This window comes from Gallus gallus, chromosome 2 (assembly GCF_016699485.2).
Source record: "Gallus gallus isolate bGalGal1 chromosome 2, bGalGal1.mat.broiler.GRCg7b, whole genome shotgun sequence".
NCBI lineage: Eukaryota > Metazoa > Chordata > Aves > Galliformes > Phasianidae > Gallus > Gallus gallus.
In genome coordinates, this window is record NC_052533.1 from 125,914,059 (window position 1) to 125,939,369 (window position 25,311).

General features: G+C 42.6%; 1 protein-coding gene across 5 annotated transcripts in view; it reads left to right on the top strand.

Moving 5' to 3' along the window:
* Positions 1-25,206, top strand: part of LOC414835 (cHz-cadherin) — a 47,697-nt gene extending 22,491 nt beyond the window's left edge. Inside the window, exons 11-33 of one of the 5 annotated variants that reach the window (XM_015282913.4) lie at positions 2,583-2,755; positions 2,859-3,026; positions 3,698-3,947; positions 4,515-4,642; positions 5,509-5,695; positions 5,845-5,988; positions 6,571-6,854; positions 7,765-9,382; positions 11,192-11,285; positions 12,030-12,214; positions 12,813-13,042; positions 13,999-14,276; positions 15,380-15,594; positions 16,357-16,484; positions 16,947-17,074; positions 17,239-17,371; positions 17,454-17,634; positions 19,610-19,776; positions 20,182-20,446; positions 21,173-21,353; positions 22,421-22,674; positions 23,312-23,369; positions 23,702-23,835. In XM_015282913.4, coding sequence (XP_015138399.2) covers positions 2,583-2,755; positions 2,859-3,026; positions 3,698-3,947; positions 4,515-4,642; positions 5,509-5,695; positions 5,845-5,988; positions 6,571-6,854; positions 7,765-9,382; positions 11,192-11,285; positions 12,030-12,214; positions 12,813-13,042; positions 13,999-14,276; positions 15,380-15,594; positions 16,357-16,484; positions 16,947-17,074; positions 17,239-17,371; positions 17,454-17,634; positions 19,610-19,776; positions 20,182-20,446; positions 21,173-21,353; positions 22,421-22,674; positions 23,312-23,355 — 5,435 coding nt within the window. In that variant the 3' untranslated portion in view covers positions 23,356-23,369; positions 23,702-23,835. Of the gene's footprint in view, positions 1-2,582; positions 2,756-2,858; positions 3,027-3,697; positions 3,948-4,514; positions 4,643-5,508; positions 5,696-5,844; positions 5,989-6,570; positions 6,855-7,764; positions 9,383-11,191; positions 11,286-12,029; positions 12,215-12,812; positions 13,043-13,998; positions 14,277-15,379; positions 15,595-16,356; positions 16,485-16,946; positions 17,075-17,238; positions 17,372-17,453; positions 17,635-17,726; positions 19,777-20,181; positions 20,447-20,892; positions 21,053-21,172; positions 21,354-22,420; positions 22,675-23,311; positions 23,370-23,701; positions 23,857-24,268 lie in introns of those variants that run through there. The other 4 variants (NM_001001754.2, XM_025147081.2, XM_015282914.4 and 1 more) reach the window with 4 other exon arrangements.
* Positions 25,207-25,311: the final 105 nt, after the last annotated feature.

Consider the following 25,311-nt stretch of genomic DNA (forward strand, 5'->3'; position numbering starts at 1 on the left):
TCCCTTGCTGCCAGCTGAGCCAGTTACTGCTTATCTCATTGCCAGTGCAAGTATGCAGAACTGATCACTGTTATAAGCATCTGATTCAGTGCAATACTCTTAAAAACGCTGACTGTCTTCAGTCCTACAAACGATGCAAATCTGATCCCTTTACTTTGTGTTTTTCCCTTGCCCCAGCTTTCTGCACACTGACTTTGTTCAGTATCTTAAAACAATACATGGCATTGTAGCTGAGAATTCACCAGCCCTGGCTAGAAGACCAGTCATCATCTTTGTCTTCTTGATAGAGTGCCCCTGTTCAAATGGGTTGGAGTGATATTAGATATATCTCTTGTCAAACAACCTGAAATCCTTGGCTTGTAGTCTGCAGCTGGCTGTGAGCCCTGATCCCTCCTGTAACTGTGCTACTGAGCTTGCTCTTCTGATTTGCCCTGGTGCCATTCCCTTTTTCATCCCTACATGATGCCCTTTTCATCAGTCTTTGATCTGACTTTACTTGCTGCTTCTTTAACTGATTGGTACACTTGGGTACATTTCATGCCATCCACAAACGATGAGCATACTCCCTAGATGACAAACTAGGACAGGTAATTGCCTCACCAAGAATGGCAAAATAAATAATTGGTTGATGACATATGAAAATGGCTCAATTTTGGAGGCTTTTTGCTAGTTCTATGGAAACGTCACACAGGGCAAACCAGTGACCACCGCCCTATTCAAATGAAGATGGCTCGTAGGTATGTTGTCTCTAGCATCAGAGAGGCCAGAATTTTTTGTGGGATTCAGAAAGTTGAATGCTTTATGGCAGGATTTTATCATGAAGAAGTGACCTGCTAAGAAATAATCTAAGTATGTGTCTATAGAATCATAGAAAGGCCTGGGTTGAAAAGGACCACAATGATCATCTAGTTTCAATCCCCCTGCTATGTGCAGGGTCGCCAACCACCAGACCAGGCTGCCCAGAACCACATCCAGCCTGGCCAGTCTCTACATTAGCAATATGCACAAAGACAGAAATAAATTTCTTTTGCACCTTGTAGAGTGTCTTGTACTAACTTCAAATGACAAACTGGTTAAAAGGTACTGACTGGGGATAGCAATTTCTGCACTTCCACCAGTGGTTTCTGCAAACCTGGCCAGAGAAGCACTGAGAAGGCAGGTAGGAGTGATCTTACTGCAGAGAAACATTTTGGGATGGAGAAGAGAAGTCCTTGAGGCAAAAGCAATGTTCGTGATAAAATAAGCCTTTCTTCTCTGCCTTCATAATGAAGCTGCCCATAAATGCTTCTGAAGGCTGTGCCATTGAGTGGTTGCACTTGGTAGTTACGGTGACTCTGGCACTTGTGAGGTATGGGCATAATTCTTCTTTTTGCATGAGCACAGGGAACTGGCAAAGGTCCTGTAGCAAAGGCAGTCCTTTGGGATGGGTAAACTGCAGCCAACGAGGTCACTTTATGCGTAGCACTTTTCCAGTGTCTACAGCTAAGTAATCAATGTTTGTACGTCACAGAATTAAAAATAGCTTCCTCTCTGACAAGATCAAATGCCATTAGTCATAGGTGTCTGTTCTTCTTGGAAGTTGCTGGTTCTTTATTTCTGTGCACTAGCATATTAGTCAAATCCCTCATTTAAGCCATGTATCTTATAAATCTGCATGGAAGGAAGGCGTTAAACGAATGCTTAACTCTGTGCAGTATGGATGGCATAGTAATTGCTTGTTATGCCAGCAGCAAGGAGAAGTACGTGAAATGAGAGGGAAAAGACCCTTCCAAGTAACGGAATGCTCTTTTTCCAATGTGATTTAACGGGATTTGACTATAGAAGTATAAATCTAAACACGAAGAAAGGATATTTTACAGTGTTTCTTTGTAATAAATTCCATTTTCATTAATCTATTTTAATGCCAGTAAATCTCTTCTGAGAGTAGTTCTGGCTGTACTGACACGCCGGGGACATGAATCCTAGGCCAACTAAACATCCTGGGGGATAAGAGAAGCTAATTAAAGCCCAACTTTGTGTTCATGGAGTGGTGGTGGTTTATAACTTTACTGCCCTGCTACCACAAAATGTAGATACTGAGGGAGAAAAAGCAGAAAATATGAGCTCACTGCTTTATGAATAGTGAGCAGTACTGAATTTCCCACCTCAAAAGTGCTGAACTGTTCACTATTTCTCGTAACTTTTTTGGAATCCCTGATAGGAATCAGGAAGACAAAACAAAATTACTCTGTGCAACTGTGCACCTTTTTGCTGGCAGGTTTTCAGATGACAGTTACAAAAGCAGGTTCAGAGAAGGACTGGTCTGCCTCAAACCATTGGCACAAAGGTGCTGCCTCTGCTGAAGACGGTTTGCTGGGAGCAGGGAGCAAGAGCCGAGGCTTCCTGCTCTGCCATCGCCCCCCTGCCTCCCCTTGCGGGTGCTACTGCTCACATTCAGCACTGATTCCAAACACAGAGTCCCTCATGATGCCAGGCACAGAGGGACAGCAGCATCTGGGAGCTGCCAGAGTGACAGTCCCCAGAACCGTCCTGACAGAGGCTTTCAGAACAAACCTGCTGACAATACCTTTCTCTTCTCCAAGATTTCCTCAGTGAAGATACTCCCATAGGGACGAGTTTCCTTCGTGTCACAGCTCATGACAGTGACCAAGGTGTGAATGCTGCCATCACATATTCCATGTTAGCGCATCAAGTTCAGTACTTCCAGATCAATCCCAGCACGGGCTGGGTGTATGTGAACCACCGGATCTCCCAGGTAATGACTGCCTGCTTGAACGGAGCAACCCCCAGACCCATCACAGAGGGTCTTGATTTGCACAAAATGCTTTGCAAATATCCTTATCTTCTTCATTTCATAGACAACACGCATCAGTCACTATATTGTAGCAACGGATGGGGGCAACAGGAGCAGCACGGTGGAGCTGACCGTAACCATCACCAATGCACTCAGCCAGCCACCCCGCTGGGAGCAGAGCAGATACTGGGTAACAGTCCCTGAAAACACCATCCGTGACACCAGGATAGTGGTATGTTATGAATGCAATTGCTTACCTCCCTGTTCTTTTCATTTTGTCTTCCTTTGTTGTGCTCTCTCTGCATCTGTGTCAGAAACATAGAAACGTAGAATGGTTTGGGTTGGACTGGACCTTAAAGTCCATCTAATTCCAACCCTCTGCAATGGTCAGGGGCACCTCCCATTACTCCAGGCTGTCCCACGCCCCACCCGACCTGGTCTTGAACATTTCTAGGGCTGGGGCATCCACAACATCTCTAGGCAAGCTACATCAGTGTCTTAACACCCTAATAGCAAAGAATTTTTTCATTAAATCTAATCTAAATCTACCTTCTTTTAATTTAAAGCCATTACTCCTTGTTCTAGCACTACATTTCCCTGACAAATAATCCTTCCCCAGCTTTCCTGTAGGCTCCCTTTAGATACTGGAAGGCTGCTATGAGGTCTCCTCAGCCTTTTCTTCTCTAGGCTAAACTGTACAAGCAGGTACATTTGTTCTTGATTGAAGACCTGTGACAAACCTAAGTGTTGTGAAATGAAATCCAGATCTTCAGAATGGACTTTAACTGTTTCTCTCATCTGTTGTCCTAGTTGTGCATGCACTTTTCTCCCCATCAGTCTGAACACTGAACACTTCCAACCCTGTGCTTCATCAACACACATGGTGGCTCTTTTCTCCTTCAGACTATCAAAGCCACGTCCCCTCTTGGAGATCCCAGGGTTACATATAACCTGGAAGAGGGTCAAGTTCCAGAGACAAACATGCCAATTCGTTTCTACCTGAGGCCAAATAGAGCTGACGGATCTGCTTCTCTTCTTGTTGCCGAACCACTTGACTTTGAGACAACCAAGTTCTTCAGCCTAACAGTCCGGGCACAGAATGTGGCAATGATTCCCCTAGCTTCTTTTACCATTGTTTATGTTAATGTAACAGGTAAGCATTGCTGTTGTTTGAACAGCTCATTCAGAACAATGTTCTCCTTATTTTTACTATAACACCATGAGTTAAGGTGAAGTACATGAAATTACAAACTTCCTAAGAACAATCTGTACATTTCCATGCTATCAAAGGAAGTCGTACAGTCATAAAAAAGCCTGAGATGTGTTGTAAGTACAACTAGAAGATGATAGAGGGAGAAATCTAATAAAGATCCCCAAATTATCACTGGAAATATTCTTCGCTATAGAAGCAGATACGAATAGGTTAGTTTTGTGCTTGATATAAGACTTTTAACTTTTTCATTACATTCATATTTTTTTTATTTAACACTGAGGTAAAAACAATTTAAATGAAAATGTCCTTACAACAGGATCAGTTTTCAAAGATTTGACCTAACATGCCATGTAGTAAAATCTCTCTGTAAGGCTCTGCTCTTACAAAGCCACATAAACCTAAGTCCAGTTTTTCTCCAAACAAAATTTCAGTTGTGGGAAAAAATTAGAGTAAATAAAGATGTTCTAGAAGACTTCAAATGTTATCTCACTCCATCATCTTTTGCAGATGTCAACGATAATGTTCCATTCTTTGTGTCTTCCAACTATGAGGTGTCTGTACCTGAAGGAGCTGATGTTGGCACATCGGTGGTTCAGGTTTTAGCGACAGACTTGGATTCAGGTCTTCATGGACAGGTTTGAACCTTGCATCCAGTTTTTTCTCCTCCCAGTAGGCAAATTTTGATATTGTAATTTAGTGAGAGTGCACAGACAGCAGATGACAGGGTAATGAACCATAAGTGCTTTTTACAGCACCTTTGTCTAGCATATGTCAGGTCTGATGCATATAATGTGGGGTGCAGGCGGAGAAGATGCTGTTCAGGATCTTGAGATCCTTTGTCATATCAGATCATCCTGAACTAACAACCATGGCAAAGCACTGCTGCGTGATTCTCAGGGCTGCTCCCATGACATGGTTCCAAGCTCTTGGCTCTTCAGTTTAAATAGCTTTTCATTTAACTATCATTGTTGCAGTGACCCAACCCTTGGGAAAAAAAAAAAACAACCAAAAAAAAAAACAGTGTTATGATGGAAACACACATTTTCTGTGAATTTTCCTGAGCCTTCTCTAAAAATCCTACAAATCTTCTGGGAGTGAACCCAAACTATGAATTAGCTCTGCTTATTTGATACCAGAAGCTCTGTGGCTTGCCTGAAGCCTGGGAGGCACCAGGGAAAGTGTCGTTCCATACTTTCTGTTACTTATGATCTTTTTTAATTGACTCCTACCAGCCACTGTTGGAGGTGAGACACTGTGCTCGATGGGCTTTGACATGATTGGTGCAGTTGTTCTGAGAATTGTATTGGTTTTTTTGTTTGTTATTTTTTTAAATTTTGAAATAAAGTCTTCTCAAATTCTGCCCGGATGAGAGCTTTTTCCCTTAGAGCACTGCCGTCTTACAGAGAGACCCAGAAAGCTACTGGGGGAGGGGGAGGTCATGGCATCTGGACATGCACATGGAAGTGGAAAGTGCAACCCGCCTTGACTATTTTCCTTTTAGGTTCGCTACTTTATATTGAAGGATGCTAGTGAGGACTACCAGTTCTTCACCATTGAACCTGAGACAGGAATTATTTCCACCCATGCATCTTTTGACAGAGAGAAAAGAGCCTCTTATTTGATTGAAGTTCAATCTCAGGATTCTTCAGAATCTGCCAGACCTGGTGTCCATGGGCAGCCCAACACAGGTAAAACTAGTAACAAATTCCATATTGGGTAAAGATACCAGAAATTGGGTTCCTTCGCTTTACTAGACTAGGGAGCTGTGTGAGCTGTCTGGAATGGGGTGTTTCACCTCTGCCTTTCTAGTGCGCTTGTTCATCTTGCATCTCCTTAGACACAGCCTATGTAAGGATTTTTGTTAGTGACGTGAATGACAACGCCCCAGCATTTCCTCAGCCTGTGTATGAGGTCAGCGTAGATGAAGACAGGGATGTTGGAAGTCCTGTTGTGACAGCAACGGCAGATGATCGAGATGAGGGTGAGTAGTTTTGCCCTGCACGCCTTTCTCTTTAAGTCCTCTTAGTATTCCTTAGTGTTGTCCACAAGGTTGTTTCTCTAGTGGTCAAATTTACAGGTCAGATGTTCTCAGATGAATTCTTTCTCAAAATAGAGCAATGCCATTGTATTTTAGCACCATCCAGTGGTAAAGAAAGAAACCAAAAAAGTTAAGGAATGTTGGCATTTGAAGTAGAAGGCTAAGGAAACCCCAAGCAAAAACAGCTTCTAATATTTCAATTGTGTTTTACCTTTTTTATTTTAAATGAGTGAACAATAAATTAGTGGCACACAGTTCTTCTGTTATCAATAAACAGGGACATGTCTGTGACTGCAAATCATATTTGTGGCTAAAAATACAGATCTGACCCCACATCTCCCACACACATACCCTTCAGGTTACATATGTGGATCATTCTCTTTGTGATTGTGCCCCCTACATACTCTGTAACAGCCTTTTCTGATTTGAGTGAATAAGGTGTGTCTCAGGTACGTGTCCGCCATGTAGAACTGAACTGAAAAGGGAGCGTACAGGCAGGCCATGGTCATTTGCTTTCTCTTGTAGGTGCAAATGCCAAACTCAGGTATCAGATCACATCAGGAAACACAAAAGGAGTTTTTGATGTGGAACCTGAGGCTGGTACTGTCTTCATCGTTCAGTCTCTGGATTATGAAGAAGAACAACGTTATGAGCTTCGACTTGTAGCATCTGATGGAAAATGGGAAAATCACACCCTTATCATCATCAATGTTGTCAATAAGAATGACGAAGCACCAGTCTTCACTCAGAATGAATACCACGGCAGCATCCTGGAGGAGCTCACAGATCTGCCTGTATTTGTTCTAAAGGTAAAAGAGTTTGCATGAAGCTGGACGAAACCTGACTTTTTTTTTCCAGGATTGAGCTCAGGATGGCTCAATCCCATCCATTCACAGAAATACAAGGAGACAGTTTCAAGTGAGCAAGCCCTGGTAACTGGGATTTAGCTAGCAACTTTCTGTAAATAAGAGAATAAAGAGAGCCTGGTTGAATTTGTGTGAACTTTCTCCCTTGGCCATCACAAATGTTGAACAATAAGTTGGCTTTCCTTACAAAGCAAAGGAATCTTTATTTGAGCTCATGCATTTAAGTTCACAGAGACTCACATACCTCATACATTTAAGTTCACAGACCCTTTGGCTACACATGCTACAAAATAAACGTTTACATGGAATGTTCTTTGACTGCGGGACTTGGTCACTTTCACTGTTTTGTTGTTAGAGCATACTCTGGCAAGGGGACTGCCTTTCTGGCCCAACCAGCAGTCTTCCAAACTATCCCTGGGTGCAGATCAGGAGCTGGGAGTTCTCTATGCTGGTAATCAGCTTGGATGTGTGGCTACCCTGTCTTCACAGCCTTCTGTTCACTCTGAGAGAAAGTCCCTATTTATGTTTGTATTACAGCTCTGAATAGTTTCATAAGAAACATATGTTCAACAGATCTATTATTATTCCCACTTTCTTCTTTCCGCAGTCATTTCCTCTTTCCAAAATAAAATGGGAAGTAGAATATATTAGTCAGTCTAAACATGATCTTTTTGTTTCTCCAGGCTGTGCATTGATGTTATTGAAAGTACTTGACCTGGATGACTCAAGCCAAGAGATGTTTGTTATTAAAATTCATGCTATTTTTTTAGCCTGCACAATCCCAATTGCTATCAATAAGAGTGTTTTACTGGTTTCTTTTGCATAAATGTTTCCCTGCTGTGTTTTGTTCTAGGTTTCTGCAACAGACCCCGACCAAGAAGCAGATCAAAATGCTCTTAGCTACTCCCTGCATGGACAGGGAGCTGGGAGTGAGTTCAGCATCAATGAGAACACAGGTGAGATCAGTGCAAACAGAAGATTGGACCGTGAGAAACGATCAACGTGGCGCTTTCTTGTTCTTGCAACAGATGAGAGTGGAGAGGGACTGACTGGCTTTGCAGATGTGGTCATAGAAGTGAGGGACACGAATGACAATGCACCCCTTTTTCTCTGTGTGTCAGATGATTGTTTCATGGGTTATGTCCCTGAGGATTCCCCAGCAGACACGGCTGTCATGGAGATGACAGCAGTGGACCTTGATGACCCAAAGGCCAGCACAAATGCTGTGCTAACATACCGAATCATTCAGAATGTCCAAAATGAAATAAACCTGAACTTGTTTTCAATTAACCCAGTTAGTGGCACCATCTGTACCGTGCTTGGGTCCCTGGATCGGGAGAAGGTAGACAAGTACCTATTAGTGGTTGAGGCCAGAGATGGAGGAGGACTCACTGGGACAGGCACTGCCACTATTCTGGTGACTGATGTAAACGATCATGCTCCCGTCTTCCTGCAAAGGATCTACACAGCATTTGTCTCTGAGAATGCGAGTATTAACACTGAGGTTGCAGTGGTGTCTGCTATGGACAGAGATGAGGGAGAAAATGCCATGGTGACATTCAGCATCCTTGACGGTGACAATGACCGCAAGTTCTCCATAGAGACAGATAAAGGCAACAACTGTGGGTTTATCCGTCTAAGAAAGCAGATTGATTTTGAGAAGCCTCATGAGAGGGTGTTTAATTTGACTCTGAAAGCTGAGGACATGGATTTCTTCAGCATTGCTCATTGTGTGATCTATGTGGAGGATGCCAACGACCATGCTCCTGTCTTCTACCCCCAGTTCTATGAAGTGGCATCTCTGGCAGAAGATGTGCCTGTAGGCACCAAAGTTGTTCAAGTTTCTGCTGTTGACTTGGATTCTGGCCTGAATGGCAGGTTCTCTTTCCACCTGCTAAACAAGTCTGATCCAGGTGGCCAGTTCTCTGTGGCTAGTGATGGCTGGGTGATAGTTGCAGGAGTGCTGGATCACGAGACAGTGACACAATACCAGCTCATTGTCATTGCCACCGATATGGGGCAGCCCCCTCTGGCTTGCAGTGCCACAGTTCTAGTGACTCTGCAGGATGTAAATGACAATGGGCCAGAGTTTGAGGCTCATTATAACCCAGTGGTCTGGGAGAACACAGCTTCTCCGCAGTCTGTCCAAATGAATGAGACCTCTACTTTGCTGTATGCAAAGGATCGTGACACTGCTGCTAATGGAGCGCCTTTCTCCTTTCATTTACTCAGCAATTTCGATAGTCTTGGTAACTTCCACTTGCAGGATTTCCATAATGGCAGTGCCTTGCTTACTGCGCTGCATACCTTTGACAGGGAAGTGCACAAGGTCTTCCACCTGCCCATTCTGATCACAGACAGTGGGATTCCACCCATGAGCTCCACCAACACGTTAACTGTGAATATTGGGGACCAAAATGACCACCCGCATTCTGCTGGCTACATGGAATGTCTCATCTACAGCTATGATGGTAAGCCTTTCTCTGATGCTTGCATCCAAGTATTACAGTGTTGAAGGAGCAGCTGTGAGATTCTTAAGAGGACTTTGGTGTGTTCCACATAAGTTAAGATCTTAGCCGAGGTGCCACTGAGGTTTGCTCAAGCCCACATAAAGAATGGTGGGTGGGCAGTGCACAGGTCTCTGGGCCTCTTGCTTTGTGAAAGACACTGAGACAACCTTGATTTAAGAGGATAGCTGGCTGCTGTTCTATGTATGTTTCTATCAAACTTGAGTAATGGCTGCATGTTTCTAGATGCAGTTTTACAGCACAGTTAACATTTAAGAGGAAAAAGAAAAGCTGACACTTGCTGTTAGGGGGCAATTTTCTGCAGGTGTTGGCAGCAGCAGTGTGAGAGAGACGACCTTTCCCACTCTGCTTTGGCAATTAGATAGCAGTTCTCCTGTGATCCAGTTTCCTACATAATATGCCCATCAGCAAATTAAACCACACCAGTAAAAAGATATTAGGTTGCTTGCATCCATGTAGGCTCAGGTCAATCCTTCCTTCCTCTTCTCTGCTGTATGTCATATGGTGCAGTAGCACATAAAATAGAGCGCACATTGTGGGTGCACTAGAAACTACTTCTGTATAGATGCTCTATTAGACCCTCTGTATTGAAATGTTCTGTCTGTTCTATACCCACTCTCAATTCAGCTTTTTATAAAGTTGAAACCAAGCCTGGCTTTTTTTTTCTGTCAAAAACTGAGAGTCTCTGCTTCCAGGCCAAGCACCAGATCTTTTCATTAAGCCTCAATTTTCTGTTAGCTGCCTCTTTAAAGGTAAAACTCATCTGTACTGCTGATTTCTGGGAGGGAGAAGCAAGCCTAAAGATCTTTGGCTATTTTAAATGTTCAGCTGAAACAGACTCAGATGGCTACTGTTGTGTTGTGTGTTACATTTGTATAATATAGCAATGAAAGACCAGGGCATCCCACATACTGTCTCCTGCAAAATATCAAATGAATGTTGTCACAGCTTCAGGAGAGGTACAATTTTCTATTGTTGTTCTATTGTTGCTGCTTGCAGCCCCTCAGATATCAGTGTTTGTGCTATTTCCTTTCACAAGGTGAAATCCCGCATTCTTTGCTCTTTATGTACCCTTGGTTCTTTACTTAGTAGATATATGAATTCAAACATTTGTGGATCTTTCCTTCAGAAATGGCTATTGATTTTAAGCAAAAGCAAACCCCAAACCATTTATTTGTGAGTTTTAGGGGATTTATAAACAGTACAATACATACCACTTCCCTTCTCACCCCGAAGTCCTACCACCTACACCAAATAAGCCTGGTTACTGTATTTTGGACATCCTCTCTATCTTGCTGCAATTTCTTTCAAATTGCTATTGTTAGGGTTTTTGTTTGTTAGTTTTTTGCCCTTTCTATTTCAATCAGTATTTTGGTTGTTTATTCTGCCAAACCCCAATCCCTGTCTAAACCACTCTTCAAACTGGTTGGGGACTACAGCCAAAATGGTGAAAAGAATTGTTTCTGGATCTCTCTTACATCTTTCTTCACAGATGGCTGTTTTTTTTTTTCCTTCCTGATTTTTTTTTCATGCAGCCCCTGATTGAATTGAATCCATACAGCCATGTAGCAAACACCCAGTTAGCATTACAGCACATGGTATTTACATGCTGGTGCACATCTTCAAGGAATCAGCATAACTATTTCTGTAGGGGTTTAAGGTTTAAGGCAAACCAATAATCCTTGAGTGGCCAATCTGCTTGTGTAGATGTGATTGTTCTGACTATGCCAGTTATGTTCTATGTTGTTTTAGGTATCCTGCCCACGACCGTCCTGGGTCAAGTCCTTGCCCCTGATGAGGATGATTGGGATCGTAAAATTTACCAATTTGAAGGAAAAACATCAAGGTATTTAGACAGAAAAGTGGAAGTTGGGTGAAATGTATGGAAAACTTACCCACGCACTAAGACATTGAATGTGTTTCAACTGTCTTTATTTGAAAACAAGTGTGCAAAAGGATGATGTTGGTAAGATTGCTCTCCAGAACCCCATCTGAATGTGAGATGACAGTAAATAATGCTGTGTGCCAAAGTGATCCATTTCCTGTTGCCTGCTGGGGTGCCCTGTCCACTAGGACACAGTTCCAAAATCCCCGTTCTTACTCATATCCGTAACGAATGTCACTGAGCCACTACTGAAAAACTACCCACTGCCTTCCAGCCTCTCTTCTCCAGACTCCTGGAGCTTAGTGTTGCAGGGTCACCACTGTTTATAAGAGCTTATACGTGTTGGATGTGTTCACACCAAAGTTGTGAGCAGAGTTGGGATGTACATGTGCCATTGGGGTGGGTTGTGTCCCTCAGAATGAATGTACCTTAACTGGCAATTCACACTGTTTCCAAAGGTATGGCTACAGTAGCCTCAATCTTCATACTCAGTTTTCTATGGCATAGAAGCAGGAAGAAACCTTCTCAATGTACTCCTGGAGGGTCAGTAGGAGATTCTGCCCTGTTCCTTCATGAGGAAACACATCTGCCATCTTTAGTAGCTTTCCCAAAATAAAGTGCATCAGAGGAACCATCAGTGATAATAATTACTTCTTAGCTTCTGAACTTCTCATAGCTTGTTCCTCGGCTTAACTCTTATTGCAGGTACTTTATCCTTAATGATAACTCAGGTTTGCTAACTATTAAAGAAGGAACCCCACCGGGAACATACAACATAAAGGTTAGAGTCATCGACGGTGTTTGGCCAGATGTTGTCTCAACTGTAAAGGTTATAGTGAAGGAAATCAAAGATGATGCCCTCCATAATGCTGGTTCTTTACAAATCAAAGGTAAGCAAGGTGACAAAATAGATTAGGATCGTAATGCTGAAATCTACCTCTTCAATGTTACTGCCATGTTACGTAGAATTTGAATGCTCTTTAGCATGATAGGAGTTAGTAGCTTGCTAGATGAAGGTTTGAAAATGCATCAGCATTTGCATGGTCTTCTAACAGGTCCTTACTGTATGTAAGGAAAAAGTCTGGAGAAAAATCAGCCAGAAATGCTTGTCTGATGCAGAAAACAAAGATACAAGATTTCTACACCAACATTTCAACAAAACACCAATTTATGTTTCAGGAAAAAAAGTCCTTGTTTGAACAACTGCCTGCCTGAAATGCAGCAAATTGTTTCAGTCTTTGTGAAAAACTAAAATATTCTTAACTGTGTTTCTGATTTAAAAGAATAAAAGAAAGAAACAAGATTCCAAAAGCTTCAGAATGCAAATGCTGAGCAGAAGCCAGCATGAAAAATTTCAGAGCCTAAAAGTGAAAACAGTCATGAATTTGCAGTTGAATTCATGTTCTGCAGCCTTAATATTTGCTCTGCACTGGTCTCTTCCTCTATTGCTACAGCAGTTATGAGGTATTTGTTTAAATTCTGTTACAGATACCACCCCAGAGGAGTTCATATCCCAATTCCCTGAAAAAGAGAGTAAATACAACCAGTTGAAGAAGCTGCTCTCAGAAATCATATCAGTCCAACTTGAAAATGTTCACATTTTCAGTGTACTAAAGTCAAGTCAAACACGAGGGGTTGATGTTTGGTTTGCAGTTTATGGTCCACCCTATTATAAAGCAGAAAAACTTAATGGCAATGTAGCAGCCTCCAGAGCGTGGGTAAGTGCGTATAAAACGTAAGAAACCACAGCACCTTCTCACTGTATCTGTTCAGATAATATCCACTGCCTAGTGAACGTGCCTATTTAGAAGGACTGAGGGAGTCATGTGTGAGAAAAGTGGATAATTTTAATCAACGAAGTCAAATTGTCCCTTAGCATTTATATTAAAAGTCTCAAATAGGAAAGTTTTAAAAGCCAGCCTATAAATTCATATCGAGTCACAGTGATGGGAATGTGAACATGTTTTTCCTGATGAAAAGACTGTAAAACCCGTAAAAAGGATGTTGTTTGGCTGCTAACTTTCTACATGGTGCATTAATGTTTCAGTTTATTTTCTCTTATACAGAAATGTTCTGTAGCTGAAGCTCACAAACCTGTGCTCACTCAGCAATTCCAGCTTCCTGAGATAAGAAGGCAAAGCAATAAAATAACCATTATCCAGTGGAGAAACAAAGTTGGACATATGCATTAAAAATGCAATGAAGTTTGTGCAAAACAAAGTAGTTTTGCTAAGATCTAAATGACTCTCTGCTGGAAATGTGCAATTGGTGCTGCAGTAATAACTCACTGTTGCCAGAAAAGGTTTGCCAAGGCTAGTTCACCCTTCCCAGTATTAAGTCACAAGTCCAAATTGAAAGTACATCTCAGATTCTATGTAAATAATCCATCAGAACTAAAAGTGAATAAAACTCACTCGCTTAACTTATGAAGACTGTGGCAAGACTTTTGTCTTCTAAATGCTTACTCACACTGTAACTGACTTCCGTCAAGGCTTTCTCCTTAATACATACCAGGCTGAGCTGCCTTTGGTTGCATAGACTGAGGTAGATGTTGGAAGGAAATGACACAGCAATCAGTTTTGAGAATAAATAAGACTTGGGCTTTTCATGGCTGTCATTTGTCAGCTTCCTCTTGTGGAAAAGCTAGATGAATATAACTAATTGTTCTCCACAGCTGGAAAACATCTTGGATATAAATATCACCCAGATTGGCATTGATGAATGTGTGACCGCAAACTGCACTCATAGCAGCGGATGCATCAGCAAGTATGAGCACAGTCATGTGCCAACGATAACCACAGCTGGAAGCATTTCACTGGTGTCTGTGACAGTCCTGAGCAGTGCCCTGTGTAGCTGTGCGGCTCGGGAGAGTCCTCATCTCTCCTGTTCCTCTTACCAGACAAACCCATGTCTGAATGGCGGCACGTGTGTGGATACTGATTTGGGCTACAGGTTGGTTAGAGCTTTGTCTGGGGTGCAAGCAGAGTGCTTCTGCATCAGTCTGTAAGGAGGACAGGCAGCTTTGGGGGATGGATGTCATTGCATGTCTCCTCACTATGACAGGTCTGAGTTCTGTTGTGCTTCACACAGGTCCAGCAAACAGAGTTGTGTTTTCAAGTAGGTACTTAGGTTTGTTGTACTCTCCAGGAACCCCTTGGGAATTTTGCAAGCAGTCATGGTTCCTTTAATGTCACCCTGCAAGAAGTTCTTGTTTCGTGCAGTCTACCTCAATGTCATTGAGCACTTCAGTCATGTCACTTACATTACTTAATAACCTCTTCTCCATGTTCCTTGCCTCCTTTTTTCCTCCAAAAATGGCATCTCATTGACAAAACAGTGTAAAGCTGAAAAATCCCAGCATGGGAAGGCAGAAACAACTAGTCAGTATCTCCTGAAGAACCTTGATAGGACTCAGACTGAAGCTGCAGAAGCCTTGGTCACAGTGCAGATCTCAGACTGACAGTGCTGCTCAGATGTAATCAAGCAGGGAGATTTTGCTGTCCAGAAATACTGTTATCTTTGGTAGCCCCTTGCTACATATTATCTGCTCAATTCTGAGGCTCCTTTGTTTCTGCTGCATTTTCAGTAGTTTTATGAGTGGGCTTTTGCTGCATCCCAGCCATGTCATTCTGCTCTCATGAGGTACTAGTCAACTGCGGGAAGCAGAAACCAAGAAATAAGAGTCCATCTGTTCTCCCTGCCTGACATCTTTCCCATTTCTGTCACTCCTTTGGTTTCCCTTACAGTTTTTGTAACTGCAGACTGAATTTCTTCTTCCCTTCCCCTTCTTTGACTGAAGAAATCAAAGTTTTTCATGTGCTTTGTATATTAGAAATCCACAGAATTATTCTTGCATAAACTTAATACGATATAGAACTAAAGCTAATAGCATTTGTACAAACAAGTAAGTGGGGCTCATTTTATAAAGAAAGCTTTGCTAGTGCTTGTTTAACTCCTGCTGTGGCCAAGGCACCAGAAGCTCCTAGGTTCAGTTCTGCAATAGGATGAGCCCTTAGAGAGTTCTACTTAGTGGATTTTTTTCTTGTTTTTAATAGATGCAGGTGTTCTGCTAATTTCCACGGACCAGACTGCCAGCAGACAAAACACAGCTTTAAGGGCCATGGCTATGCCTGGTTCCCTCCTCTTAAGCCTTGCTTTGAGAGTCGCATCTCCTTAGAGTTCATCACTGAAGTCGCAGATGGCCTTCTGTTGTACCAGGGACCAGTAGCACGAGGGCAGCCTGGACAGCTGGAAGATTTCATTGCATTGGGTTAGCACCTTCATCAGTATTTCTTCTGTGCTTTACGTGAACATGAATTACTGGCAGTTCATAATTCTGTTTGTTTGTTTAAGATTCAGAAAGTTACATTTGGACAATAAGGAGAATGCAGTACAGAACAGTATGCGGGACATAAAATTATTAGAGAGTGTCCTAAGGGTGGCCATGAAGATGATGAATGGTCTAAAGGGCAAAATGTATGAGGAGCAGCTGAGGTCCCTGTGTTTGTGCAGTCCAGAGCAGAGGAGCTGAGGGGAGGCCTGGTGGCGTCTGCAGCTCCTCACAGGGAGCGGAGGGGCAGCGCTGAGCTCTGCTCTGTGTGACAGCGACAGGGCCCGAGGGAACGGCATGGAGCTGTGTCAGGGGAGGGGTGGGTGGGGGTTAGGGACAGGTTGTGCACCAGAGGGCGGTGGGCACGGAACGGGCTGCCCAGGGCAGTGGGCACGGCCCGAGTGCCGGAGTTCAGGGAGCGTTTGGACAGCGCTCAGACACTGAGTTTGATTTTGGGGTGGTGCTGTGTGGAGCTGGGAGCTGGACTTAGGGATCCCTGTGGGTCTGTTCCAACTCAGAATGTTCTGTGACTCTCTGAATTTGCCACCATGCCCAGCAGTTTGAGTCCTATGGAAGTTGGACTTTTTAAAAGTGAATTCCCTCCACCAGCTAAAGAACTCCTCAAACTCAAATGTAACTTTGAGCTCAGCTGGGTGTGTATGGGAACCTGGGTGCTTATCCATAACAATCTTTTCTCTGCAGAGCTGTCTGGTGGTGTCCCAGCACTGACTGTGAGCCACAGCTCTGGTGAGCTTTTCCTCCAGCTGTCCAAAAAAGTTAACGTCGCAGATCGCCGCTGGCACAATATAAAAATTAAAAGTGATGGAAAGGCAAGTGTAAATATGGACGATCCTGATGAAGCACTAATTTATGTCTCTAGTTATCCCTTAAGAACCCTTTCTTGCTTCTGTAGAGGTCTTTCATCAATCCTTCCATCACTGCAATGCCATGTTGCAGTGATGTGTGTAAGCTCAGCAATCCCCTTAGTCAGGAGGCAGTCAACCAGAACAAGATCTTGAAAAGTCCAATTTATTTTTAATGATCCTATCTATTGCTTAGAGCTTAGAGCTGTGATAATCCAGAGGGCAGGATGGATTGATGGACTGAAGTATCCTTGATTTCTCAGTCAAAAACCCTGCCCCACCAGCTGAGTTTAGAGGTGCACGCAAAGAAGATATGGATGCTTTTGTATAAGGGTACAGAATTTATCTGATTAATGAAAAAAAAAAAAGTGAAATTAAAACGTATGCATGCCTCCAGATGCAATTGTTTAAAATACTTATTTTCTTCAGAAAGTGAAGCTGGTTCTTGACCACTGCACAAATGGCTCAGTTAGACACAGTGGCAGTGTTGATAAGAAGATCTCTCAAGTGGATCTGTCTGCCTGTGAAGCCTCTGAAGAGACTATGGGAACTTGGAGGTAAAAACTAATAGTAATAATAATCCCTGAACTGGAAACATGATTACTTAAAGGAGTAAGGAAAAGGAAGGGAGGGGAAAAAAAAAAAAGAAAAGAAAAACAAAGCACAGACAAATTGGGTTCTTTCTTTCTACTAATTCTTTCTTTCCCTGTTTTCCCCTCAGCATGAGCAGGATCTTCAGTGGTCACCAGCCCCTACAGCTGGGTGGAGTTAAGAAGATTTTGCCTTACCGTGACTCACAGAAGCGCTTCAGAGGGTTTGTTGGCTGCATACGCAATGTCGTTGTTGACACTAAGGTAGAGCTGCTAAGGCCAATCTTGGGTCTACCGCTGTCAACCGTAGACATTTGGTGTGATGCTTCTCTTTGTCCTTTCCTAGGTTTATGACTTAGAGCACCCTGCAGAGTCTCTGAACAGCTCTCCAGGATGCATCCTCACAGATGAAATGTGTCAGAGTGCTGGGATGGTCTCCTGTGGTGTCCATGGCAGGTGTGTTGGTGACTGGGGCTTCTTTCACTGTGACTGTGCCCCAGGATATGCTGGACCAGCATGTGACAAAGGTACTGCAAGTTCTAGGGGGAAATTCTCGGCAGGGATTGGTGGAAACAGCATCAAACACGCTGCTCTGAATTTGCCTTTGCTTTGAACTTAGGATCTTAATAAGACCATGCTGTATTCTGGGAATGTTTTAGATCTGCAGTGAAGTAAAGATCCTTCTAAATCTTGTTGAATGAAGGTAATGACACGGATGAGGGTCTTCTGCTTTACTTTGTGGAGTAGGCAAATGGTCAAATGCATTGTTTTGCCTTTTTCATCACATGGCACCTTATTTCTCAGTGGTTAAAGATGAAAAAAAATTGCACTGTGCATTCTTCCTCTGACCATACTGATCAAAAGTTTATTTTAATAAATGTGGTACTGTTTGTCATCTTGCAGTGGTCTTAAGAGTGATTAGGTGCCAGCTTGGAATGTTCTCTCTGTGAAACCTGGGGACACAAACCTCAAGTCCTCCGGCCCAATTTTTTATCCATAAAAGGGGGATAATTGCATTTTCTTCTGCCACTGGAATGAATTGAAGGTTGTGTAATGCCATTAGACCACAGCAATGGGTTCGTGTAGGGACATAAAGCGAGGACAGCTCCAACAAATGTGTTATCCTGTGCAAAATCAGCATGAAATGTGCATCAGAGAACAAAAGCATGCAAGAGGCGATAATGAAAACCTTTGATGCATTGTAAGAAAGTACAAAGTTTTAGCAACATTCAAAAATCTAAAAAATGAAGTCTTTAATGTGTGAAGTGCTTCTAATAGCCCTCAGCCATGTTCAGGGCGCAGATGCTTGAATTGACACTGACTTCCTCATCTTAATACCTTCATCAGCCATTGCTTGGAAGCACAAACCAGACATGAGGTGCTTATTGAGACTATCTGCCATGTGCCTGCCTTCTGGCTATAGGTACAAGATAGGAACAGTGAAGTTAGTTGTAACAGTCTCTATCAATACCAGTGCCCCATAACATCTGGGGCTTTGTGTGGTGTTGGAGGGGAACTAGCCCCCTCTGCACCTTAACCTGAATGAGAAGCACTGATTAGTTGGAAAGGAGTATATGATAGGTAGCACTGAATCAATGTGTTGAGATTAATATGCATGACTGGTGTATTGCACGTACCCTTTCAATTTAATGGTCTTACTTTTCCATCCTGCATACAGAATAATAATACCCTGCAAGCAGACAGACCCTTTCTTCCTTTCTCCACCTCCCACACAAGACTTAAAAGGTGACATTAAATGACTCAGTGGAAGCTTGCCTGATGCGGTGAGGACTGGAGTCACACTTGGCAGCACGTTCTAGGCCTGGAGCCCTTATTGTTTAGAGTTTATAATGACCACGTAAATGGTCAATATAGTTCAGTAATTTGTATTAATGTTTTGCAGATATATGATACTGGTTTATAAACATCTGCCTAGATTTAATTCTCATTCTGTTTTGCCTTATATTGGGATGCTGATTCAGAAACCCAACTGCCTATTTGATATAGCTGTATTGGTTTCTACTTCTTACCACTGTGGGAGAAACCAACTGCTCAGAAACTAGTTGTTTAAAATGCACAGGTCATACCCTGATGTGTTAGGAATACTCCATTTGGTTCTGGTTTCTTCTAACATGCTGGGCTGCAAATACAAGTGCTGAGCTAGACAAAAAAAAAGGGTTATTGAGCTCAGTGTAGGAGTGACTGGGCAGAACGCGTAGTCTATGATAGGCAGAATGTCTGCTTGTTCTTCTCCTGCCTAAACGTTTTTATTCTTGGTTTGTTCTTTTCTTCTTAATTCTGTTAAGTAAGGGAGATACGTGCATATGTGAGTTTAATTGTTTGGAGTGGGGGAGTGCTTTCCAGAATGCTTCATTACTTTGTGAAAGTTTCTTAAGAACTGAAATTCTGATGTTCGGAACTGGTTAATTCTCGAGCACTGAAGCTCTGAAGGAGCAGCAATTTCTGAGATTTTCTCTTTGCTTTGGTGCATGTTGTGAGTAGTTCTTCCAGAATGGGCTTTTGGAAGGGACAGCTGGATCCATTACGAGCCAAGGAATACCCTCAGCACTCTCAGCACTCGGATCCAGCTGATGGTGCGCACCCGCATCTCACGCAGCACACTGCTCAGCTTGGCCTCTGCAGATGGGAGCAGCTTCATCCGGCTGGAGGTGGGTGGTTTGAAGCCCTTCTACCTCGGTCCTCCTCAACCGGAGGAAATGATGCAGTTTCTGATTAAGAGCATCTGTTTTTTAATGTAATAAACAGCAAGAATTGTCCACATGAGGGCAACCACTCTCATTTGTGTTGTCCTCAGAAATGAAGCACATTCAAAACAGTGATGCTTACTGATGAAACAATATAGGAACATCCTCTGCAAAGTAAAAAGCTGATAACTCCTGAACCTGCAGTTTTCTTGGGGTAATTTTTATCTGGGAATGAAGCACTTTTTCACACCCTTCAAAACAAGAATGCCATTTCAATTTTAAAAACTCAGCTCGATTTTTTTGAGACAGGACAGTACAATAGCACTCAGAAGTGGATATCTGTTATTAAAGGTCTTTATTGTCTTTTAGGTGGATGAGGGCTACTTTTGTGTTAACTTCAGCTTGGGGGGTAAAAGTCACTCTCTGAGAATGAAGACATTACGTATAAATAATGGCCAGTGGGTCCTGCTGACCATGGAACGCTACAACAACGAGTTTACTCTGCGTGTCAACAGTGGTGGTGGGGATCAAGAAGTGACGTCTGTCTTGGGCACAGATAGGTGGTTTGAAATGGACTGGGCGAGTGTTGTGCTAGGAAACCGCCTTCCTAGTCATTCAGAGAGCGATTTCCAAGGTAAGTGATGTGATGAGCTGTCAAAAGGAGGGAATTACAGCCTAAAGGTGGCATCTTTGAGTGTATTGGAGCGTCTAAAGCCCAAGTAAGAATTCCCGTGTAGACCGCTATGCTCATTAAATCCCTCCTCCTATACTAGAGAGAAGTCAGAGCTAAGGTTCACGTTTCTGTTTGCCATCGTATTTGGTCCTAACAATGATGTGACAGTTCCTGTAAATATTAAAAAAAAGGAACTTTACATTTTCATTTCCCTTGGCAGAGGTCACAAGTAGGGAATGCAACATGTACTGATAGGAAAAGAAAGATTTGGGAGGCAACCCACAGTGCTGTCTCCATTTCCTGGGGTGGAGGTGCTGGGACTTTGAGACCATGCCTTGTAGAAGACAGCTTTTCCATTATGCTGCTTCTCATTCAGCCACACTTCTAAAATAGTATTTTTAATCTAGATTCATGTGGTGGAGCTGCTCTGGTCCGTAGCACGGTTCAGCTAAATCATTGCAATGGTACAACCAAGCTGTCCTGGAGGAACTATTGTCAATCTGCAGATGGACCAGGGCATATAGGCACATTTCCTGTAGCCCTTCTAAAACAAAGCAATGAAGTGGTGTAAGGATCTTTATAAACATTACATTTTTCTACAATTCAGCATATATGTTGGGGGCAGGGCTTAAGGTGGGGAACTTGATAACTCAGTGTACTTCTCTGCACGCCTCTGCTTTGCTGCAGGTTGTTTGCGTGATGTCCAGCTCAACGGCCAGCCTCTACTTGTGGAGGGCAGGAGCACGGAGTTTGGCTTTGTTCTGAGGCGGCAGGGCGTCACGATGGGATGCCATTCTAGTGCCTGCAGCAGCCATCCCTGCTACAGCCCTTTCCTTTGTGTTGATCTCTGGAGAAAATATGAATGCCGGTATATTAAGCTTATTTTTTTCTTTTTTTCCATGCAGGGGTGATTGGGAAGCTCTTTTTTTCCCCACTTTTGGTCAGAAAAAATGCTTTCAACAGCAGAACTCCCTGCTGCTTGTGGCCAGAGGGGAGTATCCCAAAGTCAAATCCTGCTCTCCATCTCATCTCCTGTCATGAGCCAAACTTGCCTTTTCCTGCAAATCTGGTATCAAACCTACTTATTCCACCATTTTTTTCCTCATAATAAGAGATCACACACCAGGGATATGAAATGCCCTTTGATGAAAGCTGGATTGTTCTCTGCTAGTGTGTGTGGAAAATATACATTTTTTAATGCAGAATATATATGTTGTGTGTACACATATGTACAATATAGAGAGAGAATACATCATATATATATTCTGAAAAGAAGTTGGAGCTAGTCATGTATGAAGCTGTCAAAAAACTGAGTTTTAAATTGGGTCAGAATCGAAGTCCACCAGCCTGGTATCCTACGCAGTTAGTTCCTTAGAGAACAGACAGCTAAATCAAAATACAGGTGTTTATGTTCCGAAATAATAGAAACATGCATGCAGGAGTGGGAAAAAGTGCCACCTGAATTCTTTCAATAGTCAAAATTTGGCATATCTGAGGCCTAGCAAGTTGTTGCTGAAGGAGGCTGTGAAATGGTCTGAAGCATGCCTCGAGACACTCTGTTCTTCAGTCCTGGTGCAAAAGATCAGTATTGAGGCTCTTCTACAGAAAACAGGTCTGTGTTCCTCACAGTATTCCTGCATGGTCCCTCTGACTACAAATCAGAAGAAATCATTTTCTCTGCAGTTTCAAGATCTGAAAGACACCATGGTTGTCCAGAGCAGACCAATGACCATCTCTTTCCCAAAGATCCAGATGAACATTGTAAAGCTTATTCTAAGTACTAGCCGCCTTTTTCCCATTGCTCTCAGCACTATCTACTTCTTGCTAAGAGTTTTTGAACACCTCTGTAGAAAAAGGGTTAGTGCATTCAAAAGCTGACATTCAAAAGCAGGTGCTTCACCTAACTTAAAGATACCTTGTGCTTTTGTTGGACAGGTGTCCAGCTGGGAAAGTGGAAGTGACTGATAATCTTACAGGGCTCAGACACTGTAGCTCATCACCTTGTGGACACTGGACCTGTAGGAATGGGGGTACCTGTGTAGCTCAATCCCAACACAAGACTATCTGCCAGTGCCCTGAAGGCTACAAGGGAAGATGGTGTGAAATTAGCCAGGTGAAGGCTGGAAGACCTGTTGGACTCAGCTCTGGCTCTATTCTGGCAATCAGCATGTGTCTCCTTGTCTTTCTAGGTAGGAAAGCAAGTACTTTTTTCTTTTCTTTTTTCTTTCTATTTTTAAATCTTGTATCTTACTTCATTGAATCAAGTGCTTTAGCCTCGGATGTTGTGATCAGTATTTCTCCTTTTCTGGAAATCATCAGTTAGGAGCCCATTTAAGGATGCTAAGGGACATATATTTACAGTTTATTTGCTTGAAGCCACTTGAAGTAAATTTAGGACTTCTCTCTTCCAGAATCACTTATTTTCAATCCTTTGTAAATAAGGATTTTTACCTGTGTGCAAATCTGTGTGCAGCCATATCCATCTGAAACTCCCACCTGCCCAGAGCCCTCACATTCATATTAAGGAGGATTTACAGCTAGCATGTGCTGTTCACATATTAGGAAGGTAGAGAGCTTTTTTCCAGAGGGTTTGTGATCTTAGCAGGCAAGTCTCATTAGGAGTGCAGGGCAGAAAGAAATGTTCACAATGTGTATGCTTTTAGGCACACCTTGGCTGAAATGTTAGTACACTGTAAAACTAGTTGTTCCTCACATAAAAAAAAGTGCCTACATATCTCAGAATAGTAATGTCCCCAATGATTATATTACGCTTGTAGCCTTCATTAAAACAGTGTTTTACTTACTTTGGATATCTTATTTACTCAGGATTGGTGAAAGGCCAGAGATTGGCCAAAATGCCTTCTATTTAAATGGATTCCTTTAGGTAAGTAAAATACTCTTTTAATGAAGTTTATGATGTAATATGCATAGATTCCTCTTTACCTTCCTGAATATAAATTGTTTATATATTAATGATTACACAGTTTTTAACTGGGAATTTGATTGTCAAATTAAAAGTGGATTAAATGTGGAGGTTGGCACCCCTGCGTGCTGCAAGGGGTTGGAGCTTGATGATCCTTGAGGTCCCTTCCAACCCAAGCCATCCTATGATTCTGTGATTCTACGATGATTCCAGGAATCATGTAACTACTTGTTTTTCATACATCATATTTTGTCATATGTCATATAACAAATATGTGTATTCATTTCTTCTAGCTCTCTTAGTTTCTTATACAGTGTGGAGTCAGTGGGGAAGTTCAGGGTTTCGGAAAGGAGGAATTTACCACATTCCTGAAGAGCGTGAAAGCTGGGAGGATGTTAGAGAAAATGTCTTCAATTATAATGAAGAAGGAGGTGGAGAACATGACCAGGTATGATGCAGCTTCAATCCAGTCTTTGCAAATCCAGCCTCTCCTCACTTTCCTTTCCCATAATTTTTGTTTTTTTCTCTATTGTCCTTAGCCAATAGGCTTTTTTTTTTTTTTTTTTAGCCTGAATTACTCTTTGGGTGGGAGAATTCTCTTACAGCATAATCTGTCCTTTTCATGCTGGTCATCTGTGGCCACCTTTGAGGGGCCTTCTCTGGAGCCACCATTCTAGATTTACTTGAAGACTGCCATCACCCGAAGGGCGCTGAGCTGAACTCAGCCCTCTCTTTTCTTCAGTTTATAGAAAACTCGGAATCCAGTTTTGTGTTGCATCGGGCTTCAAAACATTTTTTGAACCTATTTCCTTTTGCATTTTCTCTCTGACATTTGCATTTTTGTTTTTGTTTTTCCCCAGAATGCTTACAATGTAGCTGAACTGAAGAAACCTCTCCGTAGCATTCCCCACTTCTCCTTGAGGGCAACGTTTCCACGTTCCAGGACACCCACTAGACCAAAAAGAGGCTCAGTCCCAAACCGTGCACAGCAAAAACAATCAACATCAGCTGTTAGCAGTGTTCCAGACTTCAAGGAATATGTTTCTCAAATCATCCAGGATGCAGACAATGATCTACAGAATCCTCCAGCTGACACTGTTCATTTCTACTGCTTAGAAGGAGAATGCTCTCTAGCAGGGAGCCTTAGCTCCTTAAACTCCATTAGCGGTGATGAAGATCTAAATTATGACTGCCTCCAAGAGTGGGGGTCAAAGTTTGACAAGCTTAAAGAACTCTATGAGCCTTCACATGGACATTTGTAACTGGAGTTGAAGGAACTCGAGATGTTGCTGTGACAGATGGACGCTACTTCTACAAGATGCCCTTTTTTATACATAAAGTACACCGAGTAATTTACTTGATACATGTTTTTAGTTATAATATTATGAAATACTTTCCCCAGGAAAATAGTCTTTTTTATATGTACTGTATAAATTGTTATTTAATGGTAGAAGCGCCAAGGCTTTTAATCTTCTTGAAAACCTTGGGATGCAGGGTTTGAGTACTAGAGAATTATAATATCCCTTTTTGTCTGTGTAGAGTGCAGAGAGCTACTAGAATTGTCCTGGATGAAAGAACTTTAATCATTTTCTCCCTGATGTGACTTTTACTAGGGGGTAGCAACGTGTGGGGCCCTCTTGTTTTCAGCTGCATCCATTTTAGACGTTGAAATAAGGATTATAAAAGTTAAATATAAAACATTTTAAATGCCTGTGTTTCTTGTTAGCTTTTCTCTTCAGCAGCACCGAGGCCCGAACGTGGCCCGCACGTCCCTACCCTCACAACCGCCATCTTCCCTCCCCCCGGCAGCGGGCGGGGTCTGAGCACAGCACCGCCTCTGGCGCAGCGGGCAGCGCGGGGCGGTGCGCGGCGGCCATCTTGTAGGTGGGACCGCCTTCTCCGC